General features: G+C 44.5%; 1 protein-coding gene across 1 annotated transcript in view; it reads right to left on the reverse strand.

Moving 5' to 3' along the window:
• LOC115781735 (neuronal acetylcholine receptor subunit alpha-7-like) overlaps positions 1–22,674 on the reverse strand; it is a 55,146-nt gene that overhangs the window by 27,939 nt on the left and 4,533 nt on the right. Inside the window, exons 2-3 of the mRNA XM_030731569.1 lie at positions 20,828–20,967; positions 5,771–5,815 (exon numbers count right to left, since the gene is read on the reverse strand). Of these exons, the coding sequence (XP_030587429.1) occupies positions 5,771–5,815; positions 20,828–20,967 (185 nt within the window). The remainder of the gene's footprint in view (positions 1–5,770; positions 5,816–20,827; positions 20,968–22,674) is intronic.

Consider the following 22,674-nt stretch of genomic DNA (forward strand, 5'->3'; position numbering starts at 1 on the left):
AAAATCACCTAAATCTGTGATCATCGGCTCTATAACGGATCAGAAACTGTGTCTGAGTCCACCTGCGCAGCAGGAGGATCCACACGGATCAGGATCAGGGATTCAGACCGGATAAGGTCCAGATCCAGTTCAGGCTCCAGTCATTTCCCAGCTCATCCAGTCCGGATCATAATGGATTCATTTTCCCGACACGATCTGCATTCTTTAATTAAAATGTCTCATCCTCCCAAACTGTACTGAAATATTTCAAATCTATAAAGCTGAGACATTTCTGAGAACATGAAACTGCGGCTGACCTCTGACCTTTAACAGTGACTCAGTGAAACGTCTCTGCTGTGGCTGTCAGAGAGCCATCATCTATCAGTGAATCTGATCTCAGATCAGATTAGAAACATTAAATCAGTTTTTCTCTGAATCTCATTTCTCATTTTTATCCAGTAATGGCAGAAATAATGAAATTATAAACGTCTGTTTTTAAACTTGTTGAACCTGTTTCCTGGAATAGACCCCCGGTATTTGGGTTCTTTCAGATTAGATGTATTATTTACAGTGAATACTGCAGCCCATAGGGTTACGGTCACCTCCTCTAGTTTTATGACCACTCTTACGTGTTATGTGTAAATGTTTTTTTATGTTGTGGGATAATCAGGAATGTTTCTCATCTTTGGGTCTTCCTTGAAACATTTATATGTAAAAGCTGTTTCCCACAAACTGTTTATATTTGTGAAACCTACGGGGCCAAATAAAAAAAGATAGAAACGAGGTCTCCACAAACCGTCTGATTAGCAGCAGCTTGCCCGTGTTTGCCTGACCTCCATATTTCAGCTGGTGAAATCTAGATTACACTGATGAAGCTTATGTAACAGCCATTGTGAGCTCTGGGTGAGGAGAGAGCGTGCTGCCAAGAATCCTCAACAGCGCGCTGACGTCTCATTTGCATACATGGCTCCTCCGGCCGGCTCGGTGCTCGTTACATCTCAGAGCCTCTCTGAACTCTCCGGGCTGCCTTGATGGTTCGAGGCTGTGATGACTGAAGGTCGCACGCTTCTCTCTCCGCCGTGTTTACTTCCTGTCACTCAGCTGAAGTGTTTTTCCCAGTGGAATCTGCCGGGAGCAGAGCTGTTGCTGCAACACTCCCGAAAATCCAAAGACTCTGAAGTTTGTAAAAAAAAAAAAAAAATGCAGCGTGCTTTTGATGTGACAAAATGAGCTGGTGTGGGTTTAATAACTTTTAAACTGAGTGACACAAGAAACAGAAAAGTGTCACTCCGTTTTGAGTAATGTCACTTTCATCATCATCATCATCAGTTTGCAACCGATCAAAGAAACGCCATCACTTTTTTAAGCATCTTAACCCTGTCAGAGGTCACACACTGGCCGGGTCTCAGACTCACTGCACACAGTGGACAGCAGGAAGTGAGTCCAGGTAAAACTGACGGTGAGCATGAACGCAGACCCACACACTCAGTCACTGCTGCCAATTTTTAATCTAAGAAACGGTCCAAGTATTTCACCCAGGTAACACGATGCAACAATTAGTCTATATGAAATACACAGTTCCAACACTTTGATGGTCTAAAACTCCAACTGCCTCCCCTCCTTACAGAGTAATTACAGTATTATGAGGGGTCCAGGCTGTATTACAGAGTATCCTAAACTCTCCTTCTTAAAGTCCAATTAAGTTCCTATCAGGAGCTTTGCAGCCAAATAAAGTGATCGCTGCACGAGTCGTCTCAAAGCCTGAAATCTCAAACTGGTTCTCACAAAATTATTGGGACATATTTTTATTCATTTCCTTTATTTTCACTGTAAACCTACATCGATTTTTACGTTTTTATACTTTAACTGTCATTGTCACTCATTGTCTTTGGTTTCCTGTGTAAAACGACTCCAGTCACTCATGTTTGTATGAACATTTCTCTAAATCTGCATCAGCGTGCGTACCCCGACTGTACGACAGCTACCACTCAATAGTTATGATATAAGATGAGAAATTAATAATACTACAGCAGAGCATATTTGGAGTATTTGATAAGAAAGGAAACACTGATACACAGATTACTGTCAGTATTTTTTAATGCAATGAGGATCTTCAGGGAGTTTTAGAGGAATTCCAGTGTAATTCCACAGTATTAGCGGGGGTGCAGACTGTATTATGGAGCATCTTAACCACCTGCTTACACTGTCATTACACAATGCTCTGAAGGATTGCTGTAAGTCTGTGGCTTAAACACAAAGCTCACATCAGGATGTGACGAGCTGAGCTGAGTGGAAACAATCAGCCGCAGTCGAAAGCTAAACACACACAAACAAACAAATGTCAGCAAAAATCAATAAACAGCTCATCTGAGTTCTGTCCTGTCTGTGGGTTTAACAGCTGTTAGTACTGTACCTGTGCTGCAGGTGCTCTCTGAGTACACCTGAAAACTGTGAGCAGCTGGAGACTCTGGACAGAAGCGTCACAGACACACAAACTGAACTCATCACAGGATGAGGTCCAAAGCACTCAGGGTGCAGGATTTAAAGGTGCTCTTCAGCACATGTTTGTCATAATGGACAAAGTGAGCAGAAAAGGAAAAGCTGCTAAATATTTGTCTTTGGGTCATTGTTGCTTTTTAATTAGAGGTACTAATTAAATATTAAGAGTAATCCAATCAGTTTGCAGTTCTGAGGTGAATTAGATCAGAATCATCCAAAGGGCGTTTTAACGTTTTAGCATTTCGAGTAACTCAGGTTTGATTTCAGGTTATTAAATCATCGCGATTGTTTAAGTTTTATAAGAGTTTGGGTGAAATATTTACCAGCCACTACAACATGTTACTGTTTAGTGGCTCTTTTACTTCTTCATGTGCGATGAGCTGATTAAGGTTTGCTGAAATCAGACATTAGCTCAACTAATCCAGATTAGCCAGCATTCATCACAGCTTCCCATTAGCATGAGCAGAGAAACCACGAGAAAGGAAACAGGTCTGAGTCTGAGCGCTCACATGTAAGTTCAATGAGCAGGTGAGGATGTCTGTGCCCCCCCGCCCAAAAAAAAGGTTCAAAGGCTCAAAAGCTTCACAAGTCAGAGCAGGATGAGACCAGCAGGAACCTGCAGCCTGTACAAGGAGAGGAGCCGCACTGATACAGACGCAACACTTTGACTTATTTTCCCACAGAACCGAAATCCTCATTTCTTTGATTACAACAAGGAGCTGAAAATTTCATGTAGTCACGATCAGTCGACAGATCAATAGATCGATGCATACATAGATTATTCTGTTAGAGCAGCAGGATTAAAATAGTGCAGTCTGCAATAAATGAACAACACTGTTAAAGTGCCACAGGCACATCATGATACCGAGCAAAAATTATATATATACTCAAAGAACAAAATAAAAATGAGGTTAAAAATAAAATGAGAATAGAAAATAAGACTGAAACTGTGGAAGAGAGTAATGTCAGTCGCATTAATAAATAATAGAAATTGCTGCAAGAAGGTGCAAAACAGAAATGTACGTGGACTCTTCTGCCTGACAGGTGTGCTCACCTGTCACAGAAAAATACTGGGGAACGCAAACAATAAAATCAGAAGGTAACTTTTTATTTTAATGGGTTCATTTTGAGCTGCTTCTGCTGTTTCATCGACAGCGTTTCATGTATATTACACTCACTGGCCACTTCATTACATATGTTCAAGTGCTCGTTAACACAAAAATCTAATTAGCCAGTCACATGACAGCAACCTGGTGCCAAACTGAGCATCAGAGTGAGGAAGGGAGCTGATTTAAGTGACTGATCGCTCATCTGAAGCGGTTCTCGTGTCTTCATGATTGCTCTAATTTCTCTCTGATTTTGGTCTCCACCACCTCCTGAAAGGTTTGGCTCTTTAGTGCCACGATTTTCAAATTAAAGGTGGAAGTATTTGACAGAGTAATTGATTAGCCATCAGAATGCTGTTCAGACCAAACAGACCACTCATTGGAGACGGGTGTGATATCAGCATAATCAGCAGTTCTGCCCCTGAACCAAAACACCTGCACATGACACTGCTGCCAGACGGTGCTGTAGTTATCATGCAAATAAAACTAAACTAATATAAGACAGTAAACATCCTCACTGCATGTTTATTTGTTCATGAATGAAAAATCTGCTGCCTCCTTAAGTCGAGCAAATATTAAAATACAGCATCTTTCCTGTGCTTCAATGTGATTTCTGCATTTTTCTGTGTTTATGCTTATTTATGTTGCTCTGAGTAATGTGTGTCTGGCTTCAAACAGCTTGTAAATGAGATGAATATGTAGCAAAATCATTCAAAAGCCATAAAAATGAAAGCTCTTTATGAGCCCCTAAAGGAAGAAATCTGATCCGGGAGGCAGTTTTTTTCCTCTCACAGTGAGTCAAAGTTTCTCGTTCGCCGGGAGAAGAACTTACAAAAGCTGCAGTAACTCTGACATTAAAAATCCTCACAGCTCCCGCTGCAGAAATGTTTCTTCTCTCTTAAAGACATTCTTCCCCTTCACAATAAAACCCCCGAACAATGGCTCCAGCAGCAGCCGCAGAGGAGGGAGAGGAGCTGATGCCAAATTAAATTAAGCCAAACTAGTGGTTGGTCCTGGGAGAGGAAACGCCGAGCCTCGGGGGAAGAACCAACCTTTCCATCCGAGAGGAGCAGATTAGGCCGGATTAGTGCAGCGCCACTATACAAACACACATTCCACAGACCCTGATATGAAACCTAATTAAATTTGGACAGCTGTGTGAAATGGGCTTAAGAAGCTCTCTTAATGGATTCCTGCGCTCTCCATTAGCTTTGACATTCACACCAGAGTCAGCCCTGCCTGGAAAAACAAAGAAAACTGGCTTTCCACCAAGCGAGGCTGACTTCAAGCGAACAAAGAAGATGTAAAGCGTCAGAGAGCAGGAGGTGTCGAGGCTCACGGAGCGGTAGATGGAGTATTTGTGGAAACAGAGACAGAAGCTGGCACTCTTTCTGCTTTCTGCATTGAGTTTTTCTCCATCACAGCAAACTTACTGTATCTGGGTCAAGTGGCAGAGCTGGATTTCTGTGATTCTTCTCTGGAAGCCGAATACAAGGAAGGATGGGATGGTGTGGCTGCAGGCTTTCATCCATTATCAATGTTTACTTGGCTTATTTTGCCCAGAGTCAGTTTACACACCATCCCCAGCATCCCGGCTGCCACAAACACCCCCATCTGTGACGGCTGAAGGACACTCCGGCGTGAGTTTCTGTAGGCGCCAGCAGGGCGATGCTGGATGGAAGTCTAGCTCATATCTTGACCCTCTGATGAGAAAACTAATCCTCTGACAGCGAGTTATGGATCATCACACTAAACCCCCAAATATGCTAAACATACCTTCGAGATAAAGTCTGACATTTTGGGAAACACACTGATTCTCCCTGGGACTTTCATACACACACAAAGACAGTCCCGTGTCTGGACTGCAAATTTAAGCAGAGCAGCTGCTTAAATTAATTTAGTAGAAAAAGATAGAATCGGACATATCTGACAGATTAAGGAGGTATACCTGAGCACCACAAGCAAAACCAGCTCTGAAAAACACTGGCAGACATATTCTCATAAGGGACCAACTTTTGGGTGGGGGTGGGGGTCTACTGCACAGGTGTAACTGTATTTAAGAAGGGGTGAAAAAAATGAACACTCCACCCTAAGGTCCAAATATGGGCACTCCAGAAAATTACCATCAGCGCTCTGAATGAAAGGACAGAGGCGCAGAGGGAAGTTCGATCAGGAAGAAAACTCACCAGCTGCAGCCAGATGTTGGTGGTCAGCACCTGGTTCTTCTCATCCTGAAAACAGAAGAAACAAGAAACGCAGTGAGTGCCTCAGCACGGTTTAAATAATGCTCCATCTGAGAGGTTAAGAGTGCTCACAGTGTTGATGATGATGATGGAAACACCTGACACACACATACACATGCATGCACGCACGCACACACAGAGCCTCCTCACTCAGTAACCTCGGGGCGACCCTGAGGTGACCTCTGACTGAATAAACTACGTGTAACAAGCAGGCAGACTGCCACGTTCACATAATCAGCCATCCAGGGCTCGACTGTCTGAAGAGCTTCTCAGGCTGGCATGTTTTTCTCTTCTTAACTTTACTTTTTGTCTGACTGGGCCAAAAAAACAAACTGAACCAGGCCGGCCGGCCCAGTGCCAACACTTCCTGAGCATCAAAACACAGATCAGCATCAAAAACAACTCCCAAAGTGTGGGTCAGCAAAAGGAAAGGCCTGCAAAAGGTACCAAAAAACCCACAAATCTCACTGATATGTTTATCCATGGTGACCCAGGTGATGTCTCACTGTATAGTGAGGACACCAAGGGACACAGATAAGGGACTGTAGAACTTGTGCTAAGTAAAAACTAATAATGCCTGGTGGTCTGAAGGAACAGTGTCTAATAATGAGAGTCGATTATTAGATGATTTCTTGCTGCATGCAGATGGCAGAGGATTCAGTATCTTGGGGTCTTGCTCATAAGCGATGGCAGAGGGGAGCCGGAGGCGGGCAGCAGGTTCGGTGCGGCGCCAGCTGTGATGCAAACGCTGCAGCGGTCTGTTGTGGTGCTACAGCTGAGCCTAAAAGTCAAGCTGTCGATGTGCCGGTTGATCTACTTTCACTTTTGTGTTGCTGATGTGTTTTATGTTCAGATGCTGGTGCAGGGTGAGAAACACGTTTGTGCCCCTTCACCAGAGTCGCGTATGTTAACGAACACGGAGACTCGTTAAAGCCCAACAGTGTGTGCAGAACGGGGAGATTGTGGCTCAGTGGTGGCAGCAGTGTGTGGGTCTGTGGGACGCTCCTGCTTGTGGTGTTGTTGGTCCATCAGCCGCCGAGTTCTAACATCCGAAGAGCTGAAGTGAAACTGAGCGTTAAAACACATGAAAAGTGTCTGCAGCAGCCACCGTCTGTGCTTCATGCTTTACTCTTATTTATTTTTATCCTTCTGGGTGAACTTCCTTCCCTGTTCAACTGACCCACTGTTTCCTTCGTCCCTTTAAATTAATCTTAAACATGGCGGCGAGCCAGCAGAGGGGAGGATGAATGCGAATAATGTCACTTTGATGAATGTCCAGCCTGTTAATACATTCTCAGGCGGCCGAGCGTACTGAGAGAATTAAAAGATGAGGATGTAAGCAAGTGGCCGGCGTGCCGGAGGAGGAAGCGTCTGCAGGGGGAAGGATATTAAAGGTTTAAGGACTGAGCTCCAGTCTGTATCCTGCTAACAAGTGTTTTCTGTAAGCCAACGCGACTGCAGTCACATGAAAAACCTGGCGCCTCTTCCAGCATGTTTGAGCAAAATCCTGATTGAAATGGAGCCAACAAGTGAAGGTCAGACAAGTTCTTAGTGCTAATTCACCTTCATTTGAAATGGAAACCAATCCGAGACGAGCGTGAGGCGTCATCACACGAGAAAAAGTAGATTTAAAGCTGCAGCAAATTCACCTTGAGAGCAGAGAAAATCCTGGATGTGCAGGCTCAGGGTGTCTGCAGGTGTTACCAGGCAGAATATCTGATGTGTTCTGCATGTTTTAATTTTTTGTGGTTGTAAATAGTTTTATACAATTCGGGTTTTATGTCTTTGAGCTCGTTTAGTTTAATGTGGAGTGTTTTTAACTGTTTTTTAGTGTCTATTCTTGTGGATTTTAGTCATTTTAATCTTGCCTCAAGGTACCTTTGTTTTATGGTCTGTTGTTTATTTGTGGGGGAAGATTAAAATGATTTATTTTACATACAGGCCACGTTTCTCTGCTCTCCCCTGTGGAAAAGTAAGAAAAAAATCATTCAACAAGAGACCTGTTGGCCTTCAGAGCTCTGCTGGCAAATTTTACTTGTGCAATATGTGATTTATTGGAAGGGAAACTAATCTGGCTGCAGGTCAACATCACCGAGCTGATCAAACAAGAGGCTCGACTATGTCATCCCTGAAGAGCTGTTTTAAGGCTCTTCTTCACTGAACTGCAGCACACTGAAATTTATTAACCATTCAATGGAAAGACATCCAAAATGAAGATAAACATTAAAGTAGTTCTTGAAATTCATGAACAATAAAAAAGCTGAAAATTAAACATTTGTCTGCAACAGTTTGCAGAGCTTTGCCCAATGAGGACTCCCACCAGCTTAGAGAAGAACTGGCTGATAAATGAGGGAGGGGAAGGAATCAAAGTTAATGTGAAAAAAGCAGATTTAAAGGGGACTTTGTAAAAGTCAAAGCCTACGACATGATGAAAGTAAAAAATGTTTCCAGTCTTTAACTGTTCCCCATATAACCAAGCTCTCGACATTCAAATACTCGACAAGAATTTTTTTGCTGTCAGAAACTGAAAACCCGTCTGGACCAGCCTGGGCGTGAGGGAGGAGCAGGGATTAAACAACAAATTAAAAAAGTCAAATTAAAAATCTGTCCCCCCTGTTCTGTAGAGCCTAACAGTATTTATCTGATGTTGCAAGTAAACAACATGGAGGATTTCAGGCTGCTAATGCTATGATAGCATACGCTAATGACATGCAGCCTCATTCTCATGCCTGATTGGCTAATCATGTGATCATGAGCCATGGCCTGAGACTCCGAGGTGTTAATTGTCCTCTGCTTTGCACTCAGCTGTAAAGCACCAACGTGGGAGCCAGAGGCCATGAAGCAGGAGGGGCAGCAGAGGAGAGATCCTGAGCGCGCTCCCTCCACGTTCCACCGGCAGCCGGTCCACTCTGGGAACGATCCCGAGCTCTCACTGTGGCTGCTGCTGGCTGCAACTATGTGCCAAGAAAATGGATGTAATCTATAGCTACACTTAGAAGTTATCAACAGTTAAACCAGGAAATGATGAAGTTTAGCTCATTTAGTTCATAACTGATCTGTAAAAAATAAAACCCTGTTTGGTTATTATAAACTGAGGTTTATGAATCACTGTATCTGCTAGTTTGGTTCAGGTTAGGAAAAGATCATGTTTGACTTAAAAGACGGTGGTTTGTAGTGATGCTGCACTTAATGTTAATGACTTAATGACAAACCCTGGTTTACTCCCAAACTGAAGCAGCTGTGGATAGAGAGGGAGGCTTTTAAAAGTGGGGACAAAGACTGCTACAAAGAGGCCAAGTACAGGTTTAGCAAGGAAGTGGCCACTGCTAGATCACATCACTCTGAGAATATACAGCAGCAGATCTCAGAGAACGACGCGGCCTCTGTATGGAAAGGTTTTAGGCAGATTACCAACTACAAGCCTAAAACCCCCCACTCCACAGACGACCTACAAACTGCAAATAGACTGAACGAGTTCTATTGTCGTTTTGATGGTCAGTTCAGCAGCCTTCACACCTCCACCAGTCCCAACTACAATACAGCCAACACAAATATTCACCCCCCAACCTCCCCCACTCCCCACACCTCAGAGAAGCCCACATCATCAAGGACTCCCACCCCAGAGTCCCCCTCCTCCCCCACCCCCACAGTCTTTTGTATTCAGGAGGACCAGGTGCTAAAGCAGTTCAGGAGTGTCAAAGCTCGCAAAGCTCCAGGTCCAGATGGTGTCTCACCTGCCACACTGAGACACTGTGCTAACGAGCTTGCCCCATTGTTCACGAACATCTTCAACTCCTCACTGGAGGCTTGCCACGTGCCTGTCTGCTTTAAAACCGCTACCATTGTTCCTGTCCCCAAGAAGCCAAGGATCACTGGACTAAATGACTACAGACCTGTGGCACTGACTTCTGTGGTCATGAAGTCATTTGAGCATCTGGTGCTGTCCCACCTCAAGTCCCTCACAGCCCCCCTTCTGGACCCCCTGCAGTTTGCCTACAGAGCCAACAGGTCTGTGGACGACGCCATCAACCTGACTCTGCACTTCATCCTACAGCATCTGGACTCCCAGGGAACCTACGCCAGGATCCTGTTTGTGGACTTCAGCTCTGCCTTCAACACCATCATCCCTGATCTCCTCCAAGACAAGCTGTCCCAGATGAACGTGCCAGATCCCATCTGCAGGTGGATCATTGACTTCCTGATGAACAGGAAGCAGCACGTGAGGCTGGGGAAGAATGTCTCGGACTCCCGGACCATCAGCACTGGCACTCCTCAGGGCTGTGTCCTCTCTCCTCTGCTCTTCTCCCTGTATACCAACTGCTGCACCTCTGACCACCAGTCTGTCAAGCTTATTAAGTTTGCAGACGACATGACTCTCATCGGACTCATCTCAGACGGGGACGAGTCGGCCTACAGGATGGAGGTCAAACGTCTGGTGTCCTGGTGCAGCCACAATAACCTGGTACTGAACGCCCAGAAGACAGTGGAGATTATAGTGGACTTTAGGAAGCACACAGCCCCTCTACCCTCCATCATCCTGACTGACACCCCCATCACCACAGTGGACTCTTTTCGCTTCCTGGGAACTACCATCACCCAGGACCTCAAGTGGGAGCCCACCATCACCTCTGTCGTCAAAAAGGCCCAGCAGAGGATGTACTTCCTGCGGCAGCTGAAGAAATTCAATTTGCCAGCAAGGACCATGGTGCAGTTCTATACTGCCATCATTGAGTCCATCCTCACCTCCTCCATCACTGTGTGGTACGCTGGAGCCACCACTAGGGACAAACAGAGACTACAGCGCGTTGTGCACTCTGCTGAGAAGGTGATTGGCTGTAACCTCCCATCTCTCCAGGACCTGTACACCTCCAGGACACTGGGGCGTGCAGGTCGGATCACAGCCGACCACTCTCACCCTGGGCACAGACTTTTTGACCCTCTCCCCTCAGGCAGGAGGCTACGGTCCATACGGACCAGAACCTCCCGCCATAAGAACAGTTTCTTCCCCTCTGCTGTTGGACTCATGAACAATTACCCTAAGACTGTTACCACCACCCTCCACAAACGCTGATGACCCTATGTCTATGCACCTGTCTGATTGCACTGATGTACATATTAGTGGAATATAGTTTACATTCTTTTATCTTTTAATTAGTCTCTGCACTGTATATTTTGTACTTTTGTAATATTGTGTTATAGTTATAGCTCTAATATCTCTGTATATTTGCAATTTGTATACTTGTATATTGTCTTATAGTTTTTATACTTATTTGTTTTTTCTGTAAGCACGAAGTACCGCAGCAATTTCCTAATGCTGTGAACCTGTTCACCCATATGGCAATAAAAACCTTCTGATTCTGATTCTGATTCTGATGTGTCACCATGCAATTATTGCCAAAAGAAAAATAAAGATTTCCTAAAGTTTAAACTGTGTATCATTTATAAGCAACGGTGATTATAAAGAGCTATGAACTCCTGACAGTACGTGCAGGAATCACGTTACAGGTAATCCTCCTGCCTGTGTTTTGAATTCGTGATTTTTGGGAATGTTTGCAAAGCATTCGTCTCTCTGGGCGATCGCGTTAAGTGACCCGTTAAAAAACCAGGTGCTCACATACAGCACGACACAGAAGAAACGCCACAGCAGCAGCAGGACTGAAACCAAAGCTGCCCTCTTCTCGCCCTCCGTCTCAGCTGCGACTCACAGACCCGACCGGCCAGTCAGCCAGAAGGAAAACCCACTGGTGTGGATTTAAAACTCAGGGGCAATGGGGCAAAACAGCAGCAGCTGTGAAACGGAGCTGAGCAGCCGATGAGACGATACGAGCTGATGAAGCCCAGAAAAAAATCAGCACAGGGATGTTTCTGTTAGCAGAGCAGAAACATCACTGACACCTTCACTTTCGTCTGGGGATGGAAACACAAAAACACAACTTATAAAACACTGATATTTTAATATCCTCTCAGTGCGCGCGTTTTAAAAACACTGCTGTGAAAAAATATTTGATCCTTTCCTGATTTCTCAGATTTTTTGCATATTTGTCATTTGTGGCACAAAGGGCCAATCAGTGGTGATAAACTCCTGCCTCACCATCCAACCGAATGCTATGCTCATATATTTATGAGTACTACAGAAAAAAACACACTTTTATTTGCTGCCTTTTAACACAAACGTCTTCTGAATCGGCCGCCTCTGTGACAGATACCACATCTCTATGACATCATCCAGACTCGAGTGGAAAAAAGTGCATGAAAACGAGTTTTTATAGAGGTTACTGCACAAACATGCTGTGTCTGAATATCAGTGGCCGTAAGAGGAGAAAGGAGGAGATCCTGTTTGGAGCACATGCATCTGACAGAACATAAAGGAACAACCTGAGATCCTGCAGCACTCCAAGTCTGTAAAAAAGCTGCTCCTGTCCTCAGCTCAGTCTGAATCTGTGTCGTTATCTCATATTAATAAGTCATGATGAATGATGCTCGCCTCAGAGGAAGGATCCTAACGCTGTGAGTGGTGAAAATAGATGAAACCGCGTATTCCCAGAGGACCGGAAAGATTAAGTCTTTTAAAAATTGATGCAGACTGATCAGACAAGCTGAGGACGGGATGAGACAGAAAAAAGACTGTGATGAATGGTATAAGAAATAAATGATGTTAGAAATGGATGAAGACTGGAGCAGCGGAGAAGGTGAGGGTGGAGATGAAGCACCAATGAAGACGGAGTTCCTTCAGCGGCTGATTAAAAAGGCCGCGCTATTATCACTGAATTAGGTATTCTCTGTCTGCTTGATGAGTCTGCTGGCTCCATGTTTGGTCAGTTCCTCGTGTTATTAGGAGATTGAGGCAGGCTGGCTTTTTTATCACAAGCAAGTGAAAACGTTTCAGATCAGAAGCAGATCTGTTTGTTTTTCCCGTCAGAAGAGCTGCAGTGAAAGCCTCGAGCCTGCAGCTCAAACATGCTGTCGAGGGAAACAACACCTTTCACCACCGGGGTGGAAAACCAGTTGCACTGCATTGTGGGTCGTGATCATCGCTGCTGGCGATGCAGCGCAGCACAGTCTGATGTTTGGAGGATGGACAGATCCTCAGCATTCACAAATTTTTACTTCTGACATCAATTTCTCTGGTCTCTGATTATTCCGTTAAAGCGCACTATGAAAAGAGAAAAAGGAAGAAAATCAGGATTTAAAAAAAAAACAAAGTTTTCCTTAAAAAAACAAAACGAGATACTAGAAAAAAATGACAAATTCACTCCAGAGCTCAGATGAAGCTGCAGAGAAATCCTGACATCAGGTAATTAAATCTCACGGAGAAGCTCAACTCTCAGCTTCCAGCCAGGTTCACACTGAGTCATTCATATTGATTAAGAACCACATCAAGCCCACGCAAAAATAAGCTGTCCTCAGTGTCTGCTGGGAACTCTGAGCATCTTTAATCACCCCTTTAACTAATTAGCATGTTTTTGCTAATGAAGAGCGGTGCTGTTTTGTGGAAGTTCACAGAAAGCTTAGCTGTGTGTTTATGTACTGTTACAATTAGTTTTATGGAGTATAGGAGATACATTCTTTATTCATTTCTCTATTAGCTGTTACTGCAGCAACCTGGGGTCCACGGGGGTCCACGGGGGTCCCGAGGTCGAGGTCGCTGGCTTTAAACTGTGTTCGGTTCACAAACCGGATGATCCCTCTCCTCTTTAGCCCAGAGGACGCAGCATGCAGCACCCCTGCAGCTCAGACTGAAGAGCACGTTTGCAGCATTTCTGGATGTTGTTTCTATCATTTATTCTTTGATGGTAAAGTTTAAACATGCAGTGATGAACTGTGTATTTTTAAGAAGCGTACCTGAGCCCATCCAGTCATATCAATATGCACTACAGAATCAGGCATAGCTGTAGATTACAGGGGGGGAAACAGGGCATGCATCCCATCAATATTTAGATAACATACATTTATCAGCAATAAAAGCATGGAGGAAGCAGAGACCAGTGCTGTAACATCACTCAGACATTTTCCCTTCAGCAGCGACTCTATTTTACTCACAGCGTACGAGATGATGCCACCACCGAATCTTGTGTGGTTATGATTATTTCTGCCACACTTAAACATGTTTCATTCACGCACAGAATTACATACACTACATGTATGAAAGTATTGGGCCACTGATCCTCAGGTGTAATAAATGCCATCGCCACACGTCTGCCAGTTTGCCTTTTCCAACATTTGGGAAAGAATGGACCATTCTAAAGAGCTCACTGAATTGTGGCACTGTAATGGGATCTTTCTGCAAAAAGTCCTCCAGATATTCCACGGTCAGCTGTAAGTGGTATTATTGCAGAATGGAAGCTTCTGAGAACCACAGCAAGTCAGCCACAAAGGGGCAGATCACAAAAAGTTACAGAGGGGAGGTCGCTGAGTGCTGCGGTGCAGAGAGCACACTGCAGCACTCCAAACCTTCTCTGGCATTAACATCAGCAAAAACACAGTGTGCCGGGAGCTTCGTGGCACACTGTGTTCAAATTCAGGGATGTGTAAAAGAATCAAATTAAAGTAATTTATCATTGACATGAACAGCTGACACGTGCACATTTAAACAGGTTACTCTCCAAAATAAAAGCAGCCTGATAGAATTTAATCAATTAGTCCTGCTGATGCTTAAAGACAACACATCATGCCCACAGGCAGTATAAAAGACTAATGTAACTATAAACCTGCTAGTTTCAGTCTCAGGTCATTAGCCAGTGAACGTACCCTGAAGAATCCTCCTGTGTTGTAATCTTCTAGCTTTGGTTATTTTTGTTGCACACGCCCTGAAAATGTTTGTGCTTTAACCAACAAGAGGAAAAGCTGAAGTTAGCTCACACAGAAACATGCTTTCCTTATCTGACAGCACATCCACACAGTGTGCTCCTCTCCCGGCACTCCACGCTCCAAAATGCCACGCAGACGGGAAGTGAATTTAAAGTTCATGTAAATACCAACGCGGTTTAAAAATAAGCTATACTTTGTCACAGTGAGAAATTTAGGCCCGAATCTGGTTTCATAAGTAATTTGTTACTGCGGGGAAAGTCTCCGTGGGAGGGTGTTACCTCCATAAATTCAGACAGAAGGAATCGATGAGCTTTAAGGAAGGAGGCAGGAATGATGAGAGAGACTGTCAGGAGCTGCTCCGCACAATCACTCAATCCAAAATAATCACACATGCAGAACAATGCCTGAGAGCACACACCACCGAGGCCGGACTGATTACACCACCGATCGAGGCTAAAGTCGGATGCACTGAACGAGGCCTTTTCTGTTCTGGTTGTGTATGAAGGGGAAGCTGCTGCAGGTAACCCAGGTGTGTGACACATTCACTGACACTCAGGAGGAAGCTGAAAGGAGGCTGCAGGAAAGTCCATCAACTCATTCCTGCTTTTTACAATATTGCAACCTGTTCTCATGGCAGTTTGAAATATAGTCACAAACTTTAATCCTCTGATTTGTGTTCATGAACACAGCTTGTTAGTAGTCTGCTTTCATATGTACTAATTAAAAGGTAAAAGTCCACATTTGACAGTTCGGCAGGATGGGGGAGGAGCAAAGGGCTCAACATGGTTTTCCATTGGCAGCTATGGACTGCCCGTCTGCTGCCAAATGGGGAAGTATCAAAAACATGTAGGACAACAGGTCTGTGGGCTGCTCCTGCTCATGCTGTTGTTGGTTCACCAAGCAGCCATGAGAAGAAGAGGTCTGAAAACAAAGTCTCTGTCTGTACTGTTCATGCTGTAATTATTTTTATCCCGTCCCTGTTTCTGCCCACCTGTCAACCAATCGGTGTCGTGTTGAGCAACGTGAAGTTTTGGAGGACTACACAGCAGCATGTCTGCATTGGCTGAAAAGCCCTCTCTGCAGGAAAATACATGTGCAAACAGACACAACCGCAGTACCACAGAACAAGCACAAAGCTGCATCCACTCTGGAAGAGATTCAGTCATCACCCCGAAGCTGATGGTTTTGTGGTCTCATATCCAGCTGTAGCAGCACTGTGTTTATGTCTCAGTTTCTCTCTCGCTCTCTCTGTGTGTGTGTGTGTGTGTGTGTGTGTGTGTGTGTGTGTGTGTGTGTGTGTGTGTGTGTGTGTGTTATCAGATGCCGTATTCGTGGTGATGAGAAGTCAAGCTGCCCGACTCCCCTGCAGAGAGTCACTGTCATGCTGAGGCCTGAGTGTATCTGTAATTTAGAGTGTGAGAGAGTGTGTGTGTGGTCAGTTCTACACACACGCACACACTCGCTGGGTGAACAGTGTGTCATCAGTCTCAGCTGCACTGTGGCTGAGAAATAAATAAACTCAGAGAGAATAAAGTGCTGCAACCAGGACTCTGACGTTGCTAATAATCGACATGTGTGTCTGTGCATGTGTGCATGTGTGTGTGTGTGTGTGTGTGTGTAGGGGTGCCTGTTGTCACATGCAGCAATAGAAAGCCAGCAGATGAAAGTGGAAAGATGAAAGTTGCCTCCTGCTGTGGGTACCTAGCGGGGGGCAGACTGAGTGTTTGTTAAACTGGCTGTAAGATGTGCGTGAGGTATAAATGAATGAGTCGAGCTCATTTAGTTCCTCCCAGCATCCGTTTGTTTGTATTTATGCGTGTACCTCACGGTTGTGCCACGCAGCAGGAAGGTTCATCCCTGAAGTTGTGCTGATTAGAGTCAAAGTCAGCTCTGAGCCTGCTGTAACGGCGAGAACTGGAACTTTTCAAATCTCAGTTTGTGGACAAAGCAGAGGGTCAGACACAGGAAAGAACCGCAAAGAGCTAACAGCTAACCCCCCCCACCCCCCGACTAAAGAAGAACAAAGGGAGCAGGTTAAATACTGAAATACTCGACTAGGCAGTAAACCTGAAAAAAGAGTAGAGTCCATTTAGGGGGCTCAGTTCAATTCATTTTTATTTATATAGCACCAAATCACAACAGTCACCTTTTGTTACAGTAACAACTGTGAAAACAGGGGTTCAATCAACATTTTTGTGCAGTGAACGTGCAATCCTGTAGCCTTTGAAATGATTGCTTTGAGGAAGGGGACCAGGTCTGCAACCAGTCTCAGTCAGTTCCCATCCTTACAGCAACTGGTGCCTCAAAATGGCAGAAAAACAGCAATGAGGCGGAGTCAGTCTGCGATTGAAGGGTTTGTGACAATAAAGTAATTAACTGCAATAAATCTGCAATAATCGCAAATCTGTTTGGCATTTAAAATACGGAAATTCATATTCACTGCTTACTCTGAGATTCCAGCCAGAAGCTCATAGATTACAACAGAAACTCTTCCACAACAGTGAGGAAGGCAATTTAACTGCAAAAGGACACAGGTGCTTCTCCAGAGGTGCGAAGTAGTGAAGTACAAATACTTTGTTACTGTACTCAAGTAGAATTTCCAGGTATCTGTACTCTATGTATTTTTGTTTTCACCTTTCCTCCCTACATTTTTACACAGATATCTGTAATTTATACGCCTTTTTAATCGAGCTCGTTACTTTATCTTTAACACATTTGAGGGGAATTATTTCACATGAAGGAACAATAACACAAAAAAGCCAATCTTACTGGTGTATCCAGGGCTTATCGAGGCCAAACATGTAGTTTAGGTTTCACCTACAGCGCTACGCTCAGGGGTTAAACTGCAGGTGTCTGTAAGCTGTGGTCGCCGCACTTCAGCATCTAGTTAGCGCTACTGAAGAGGAGCAGGCACACCGGGAGTGACCTGTGGTGGCAGGTAAAAGGCATCGTTTTATCAGCCCGACGAACGTCAGCAAACACAAAGTGTTTGTGTGCACTTTATCACACAGTGTGTTTGTGAGCTGAAGGTCCAGCTGCTGTATTTCCCAGAGTGAGAGAAGAGATGGAGAAAGGTATAAATAGCAACTCTGCTTATAGCACAAAAACAACCTTTGGAAGGACCAGCCAACATACATGTAATTGTACTGTTTTGTGTTGTTATGACAGCAGAAAAACTTCAGTCATGAGAAAGTTGTTGTAACAGTGCATCAGGAGAGGTCAGCACTTTCTTTTCTTCGCTGATATATTCGATGAAAGTCTGGGTGCTGCCACCTTGAAAGTGGTGACCTCTCCTGATGCAGGTGTCACTGCTTATGTCACATCCCTGAGTGTACGAAGAGTCGACTTGACTGACTAGAAAACAACCCCCTGAATCAGCAGCAAACAGTGGCACTAAAGCTTGACCAGTAAAAGAATCACCAGTAAACAGACATGCAGGTTCCATCACAGAGAACAACCAGCTGGACAGACACCGATGTTACCACTGCTCTGAGATCAGACAAACAGATCAGCTGATTATTTTTTCCTAACTTCCATTCAAATGCACAGACGAGCATTCGTGCACAGAAACAGTATATTCAACACTGACTGAGAGCATATGCATGTGCCAAACTAGGCAACAGGACTGGGACAGAGGGACGGCCTGGGCCACTACCGAGTGTCTGGAAATGCTCGGGACTTTTGCCTGATTCAGACTTCTGCCTGGGGTCTTTACGGGTCTCTGACCCCGACGTGTAGTTCGATTTCTCAAGAGCTGCACATCAGGCTACATCAGTTAGGTTACAGCGTAGGGTTCAGAGGGGTTTCTAGTTATGTATGCAGAGACCCCACACAAGTCTAAATCAGGCATTGGGGAGAGGCTTGGTCTGGGAGGAGAAGGATGATGTTGTATTATTTTAAATTGAATAATCTTTGATTTTAAACCATATGATAAGGAAAGGCCTACAAAACCTGTACAAACCTGGATTTTATGGCCTTTTTGCCTGAAATCCGAAGGCAAAAGTCTCTGACCATCTCGTTTGGTCGCCAGTTTTTCTATCACAGTCAAACTGATACAAAAACAACCTCACTTCAGCCCAGACATCCTGATGCGATGGTCACATATCTACATACACGAACCACTTCAAGTTTGTGACGGTGCCTGCTCCCAGACCACAAAAAAACAAACCAGTGAAACATTATTTAAGCTTAAAAATTCACAAAGTAAGAAAAATATAGAATCCGAAACTGCACCAAAGAGTAAAACAGTTAAATGTGGATTCTGAAACATTTGGTCTCGTCAATAGTTTTACATCCTCACTGCGTACGACTTTGGATGCTGTGACTCCTCTGAAAAGGAAAGCTTCAAATCAGAAGTGCCTGACTCCGTGGTATAATTCACAAACGCACAGCTTAAAGCAGAAGATGCTCATTTAGCCTGGAAAAGGAGTTTGTTGCTCTATAAAAAAGCCCTCCGTAAAGCTAGGACATCTTACTATTCATCATTAATTGAAGAAAATAAGAACAACCCCAGGTTTGTTTTCAGCACTGTAGCCAGGCTGACAAAGAGTCAGAGCTCTGTAGAGCCGAGTATTCCTTTCACTTTAACTAGTAGTGATTTCAAATTTTGCTTTTGCAGATTTTAGAATGATGTTTGCCCCAAAATAGCAATTATGTTATTAGTAAGTTATAGTTATTTTCTTTTAATTGATCCATCCATCCATCCATCCATCCATCCATCCATCCATCCATCCATCCATCCATCCATCCATCCATCCATCCATTCTCTTCCATTTATCCGGGGCTGGGTCACAGGGGCAGCAGCCCAAGCAGAGAAGCTCAGACTTCCCTCTCCCCAGCCACCTCCACCAGCTCATCCGGAGGGACCCCAAGGTGTTCTCAGGCCAGTGGAGAGATATAATCTCTCCAGAGTGTCCTGGGTCTGCCCCGGGGCCTCCTCTCAGTGGGACATGCCCGGAACAGTTAGTTAGGGCTGGATCAGGTAAGCCTGAACACTCCTTAATTAGTGCTGCTATAAGCCTAGGCTGCTGGGGAGTTCCCATAATGCAATTCTTTTCTAATTCTTTTCATTCACCTTATTTACTTTGTTTATACTCCAGTCTGTATTTAATCATTAGTTATTATTAATCTCTGTCTCTCTTCCACAGCGTGTCTTTTGTCCTGTCTCTCTCCCCCCTCAGCCCCCCCTCAGCAGATGACCCCCCCTCCCTGAGCCTGGTTCTGATGGAGGTTTCTTCCTGTTAAAAGGGAGTTTTTCCTTTCCACTGTCACCAAGTGCTGCTCATAGGGGGTCGTTTTGACTGTTGGGTTTTCTCTGTATTATTGTAGGGTCTTTACCCACAATACAAAGTGCCTTGAGGCGACTGTTTGTTGTGATTTGGCGCTATATAAATATTGAATTGAATTGAACACCTCACCCAAGAGGCGCCCAGGAGGCATCCTAATTAGATGCTCGAGCCACCTCAGCTGGCTCCTCTCGATGTGGAGGAGAAGTGGCTCTACTCTGAGCCCCTCCTGAATGGCTGCACTCCTCACCTTATCTCTAAGGCAGAGGCCAGCCACCCTTCAGAGGAAGCTCATTTCTGCTGCTTGTATTCATGATTTTTAACATTTTTATAAAGTTTTGAAGAGAAAACAGCTTGAAAATAGGTTAAAATCTAAATGAAAACCATTAGTAACTGGCATTATATGAGAAAAGGCCAAATTTGTAACATCATTGTCTGAACCACAAAAGCAAAGTTTTGGGATCAAAAATATTTATTTGTTTGTTTGTTTACATGTACAGAACAACGGTTTAAACCCAAAGACAAAAGTGTAAATACGTTATCTAGTGTTACAGGCCTCAACTGTGGGCTTGCCCACAGAAACCCACGTGGGGCCCACAGCAGGTGGGGCTTGCATGCGGTAAGTGTGGGTTTGCCCTGCTCATACAGCCCCACAGTTCACCCACAGCTAGAACGGCAACTGGTGTAAAAATCTGCCAAATCAACTCTGTGGTGACCCCTCATGAACCAGGGAGTGTCAAAAAGGAGCTCTCTATTTTTGAAGCAACATTCATGTCCACAGGCCCCACTATGGGCTCTCTCTGCTTAGTGTGGGGCCCACATGTGCCCTACATTTCATGCCAGCACTGGTACTAAGCTGACTGAAAAGCCATTGTTGCTTTGTGGAAAGCTGTTTGTATGCTCTTACCACATCCATGATCTGCAGCAGGCTGAAGCTGAAATGGACAGTGAGGCTGTGCGAGTCATTGCTGACCGGTCGCTCTAATGGATTATAGTTCTTCATCAGCTCCTTGTAGAGACGCCGCTGATACACACCCTGCAGAGAGCCTGGAAGAAAACAAAATAACAGCTCCAATATTGTAACTAACACAGATCCCATTGAATTAGAGCGCTCTGGATCACAGCACAGGCACAAACACAGAGTTTCTTTCACAGTTTAGTAGCTGTAAACCCCAAAATACAAACACTACATCAGATGTTGGGTAGAGCTGCCTTAACTCTCCTCTGTCCCAAACCAGCCAGTCCAGCTTCCAGTGGGAAAACACTGTTTTTCTCTTGGACTGTAACACTTTTAAAACATGTTTTTGAGGTCGCGTTGACCTTTCACCGGAGCATTATAATCACGAGTCCCTCGAGGCGCTTCTTTTTGTAGTACAAATGAACGGACATCACAAAAACTCAATACAGAAGGCCACAGCTGCCACAGCACAATGTGACTTTCAACCCAGGACACCAGACACGGGCAGCACTCTGAAATACAAAACGTTAATTCAAGGCTTGAAATCTAACCCTGTAAAAAGGCAGAAACCGAAGAAAGCAAGCAGAAATCAACTAAGAGCACAAAAACTTAAGGGGAACATGAGGAGGAGATCCCTGCTGTCCTGGACAGGTCGCCAGCCTGTCACAGGGCTAACACAGAGACAGACAACCATTCACACCTGTGGGCAATTTAGAGTCACCAATTAACCCAACCCCGGTAACTGCACGTCTTTGGACTGTGGGAGGAAACCGGAGTAAACCCACAGAGACACGGGGAGAACATGCAAACTCCACACAGAGCCAGACAGAAGATTCAAACCCAGACCTTCTCGCTGTGAGGCAGCAGCACTAACCACTGTGCTCATCTGTTATCACTAAAATTATTTGATTAAGTTTAGGCACTAAAAACAACTTGGCTCTGACTCTGCTGTCGGGGTCGTCAGATCTAAGATCCACGTTTGGTTTGACAAACACTGATTTCACCACACTTCTCTCTCTTTTGTCACCTTTCATCTGAGGCAGCCCAAAGATGCTCAGTGAACGGGGGCCTTAAAGGCTTCGAGGAGACGGATTACATCAGCCTTGGTGGAGATGAAAGCTCATCCAGATGACTGACAGGTGCTCGGTGAGACCCTGACTGAGTGTGGGGGGGTTAGAGCTGAGTGTCAGTCCTGAGGAAATGAGCTCCAGATAACAGAAATATTCTCCCCGCTGTCTGTTTTTCCTGCTTTGACTGCTAAACTATAAACGCCCAAAAGTTGGTAGACCTCAAAAAATGAGGGCATCTGATTTCCTTAAAGTCTAAATGAAATTATTTTATTTACATTCTACATGAAAAATTTGCTCCGTTTTGCATTTTTACATTAATGTGCTGAAGCATTGTGATTCTGTGACTTTATTCAGGCACCAGTCATGTAGCTGTACCTTCTCAGTTAGCTTAAATGAGACCATTCCTACTGTTATCCTGCAGAAAACCTTTATAGCAAGCTTCAGCATGAATTCTTCCTTTTTATCACATAAGAGCATCTCTTTCTGTATTGGTGCTAACTCAGTCATTAACACAGCTCCCCACCCGATCTCCTAATCTAACATTAGGTTGAATAAAACACTTCTAAAAACTAAAGCTGTATCTTGAACGCTCGGCTTATTCTCGTCTTGGTTGCAGGTTTTGGGCTTCTTCTGGTTTGAGGATCGTTTGTGTTTGAGATCGTTTCTCTTGTAATGTAGGCTGGATGGTTTAAAATTTTGTAAGCTGTGTCTTACTTCTTGTTGCCT

The sequence above is a fragment of the Archocentrus centrarchus genome, chromosome 6 (genome assembly GCF_007364275.1).
Source record: "Archocentrus centrarchus isolate MPI-CPG fArcCen1 chromosome 6, fArcCen1, whole genome shotgun sequence".
Lineage (NCBI taxonomy): Eukaryota > Metazoa > Chordata > Actinopteri > Cichliformes > Cichlidae > Archocentrus > Archocentrus centrarchus.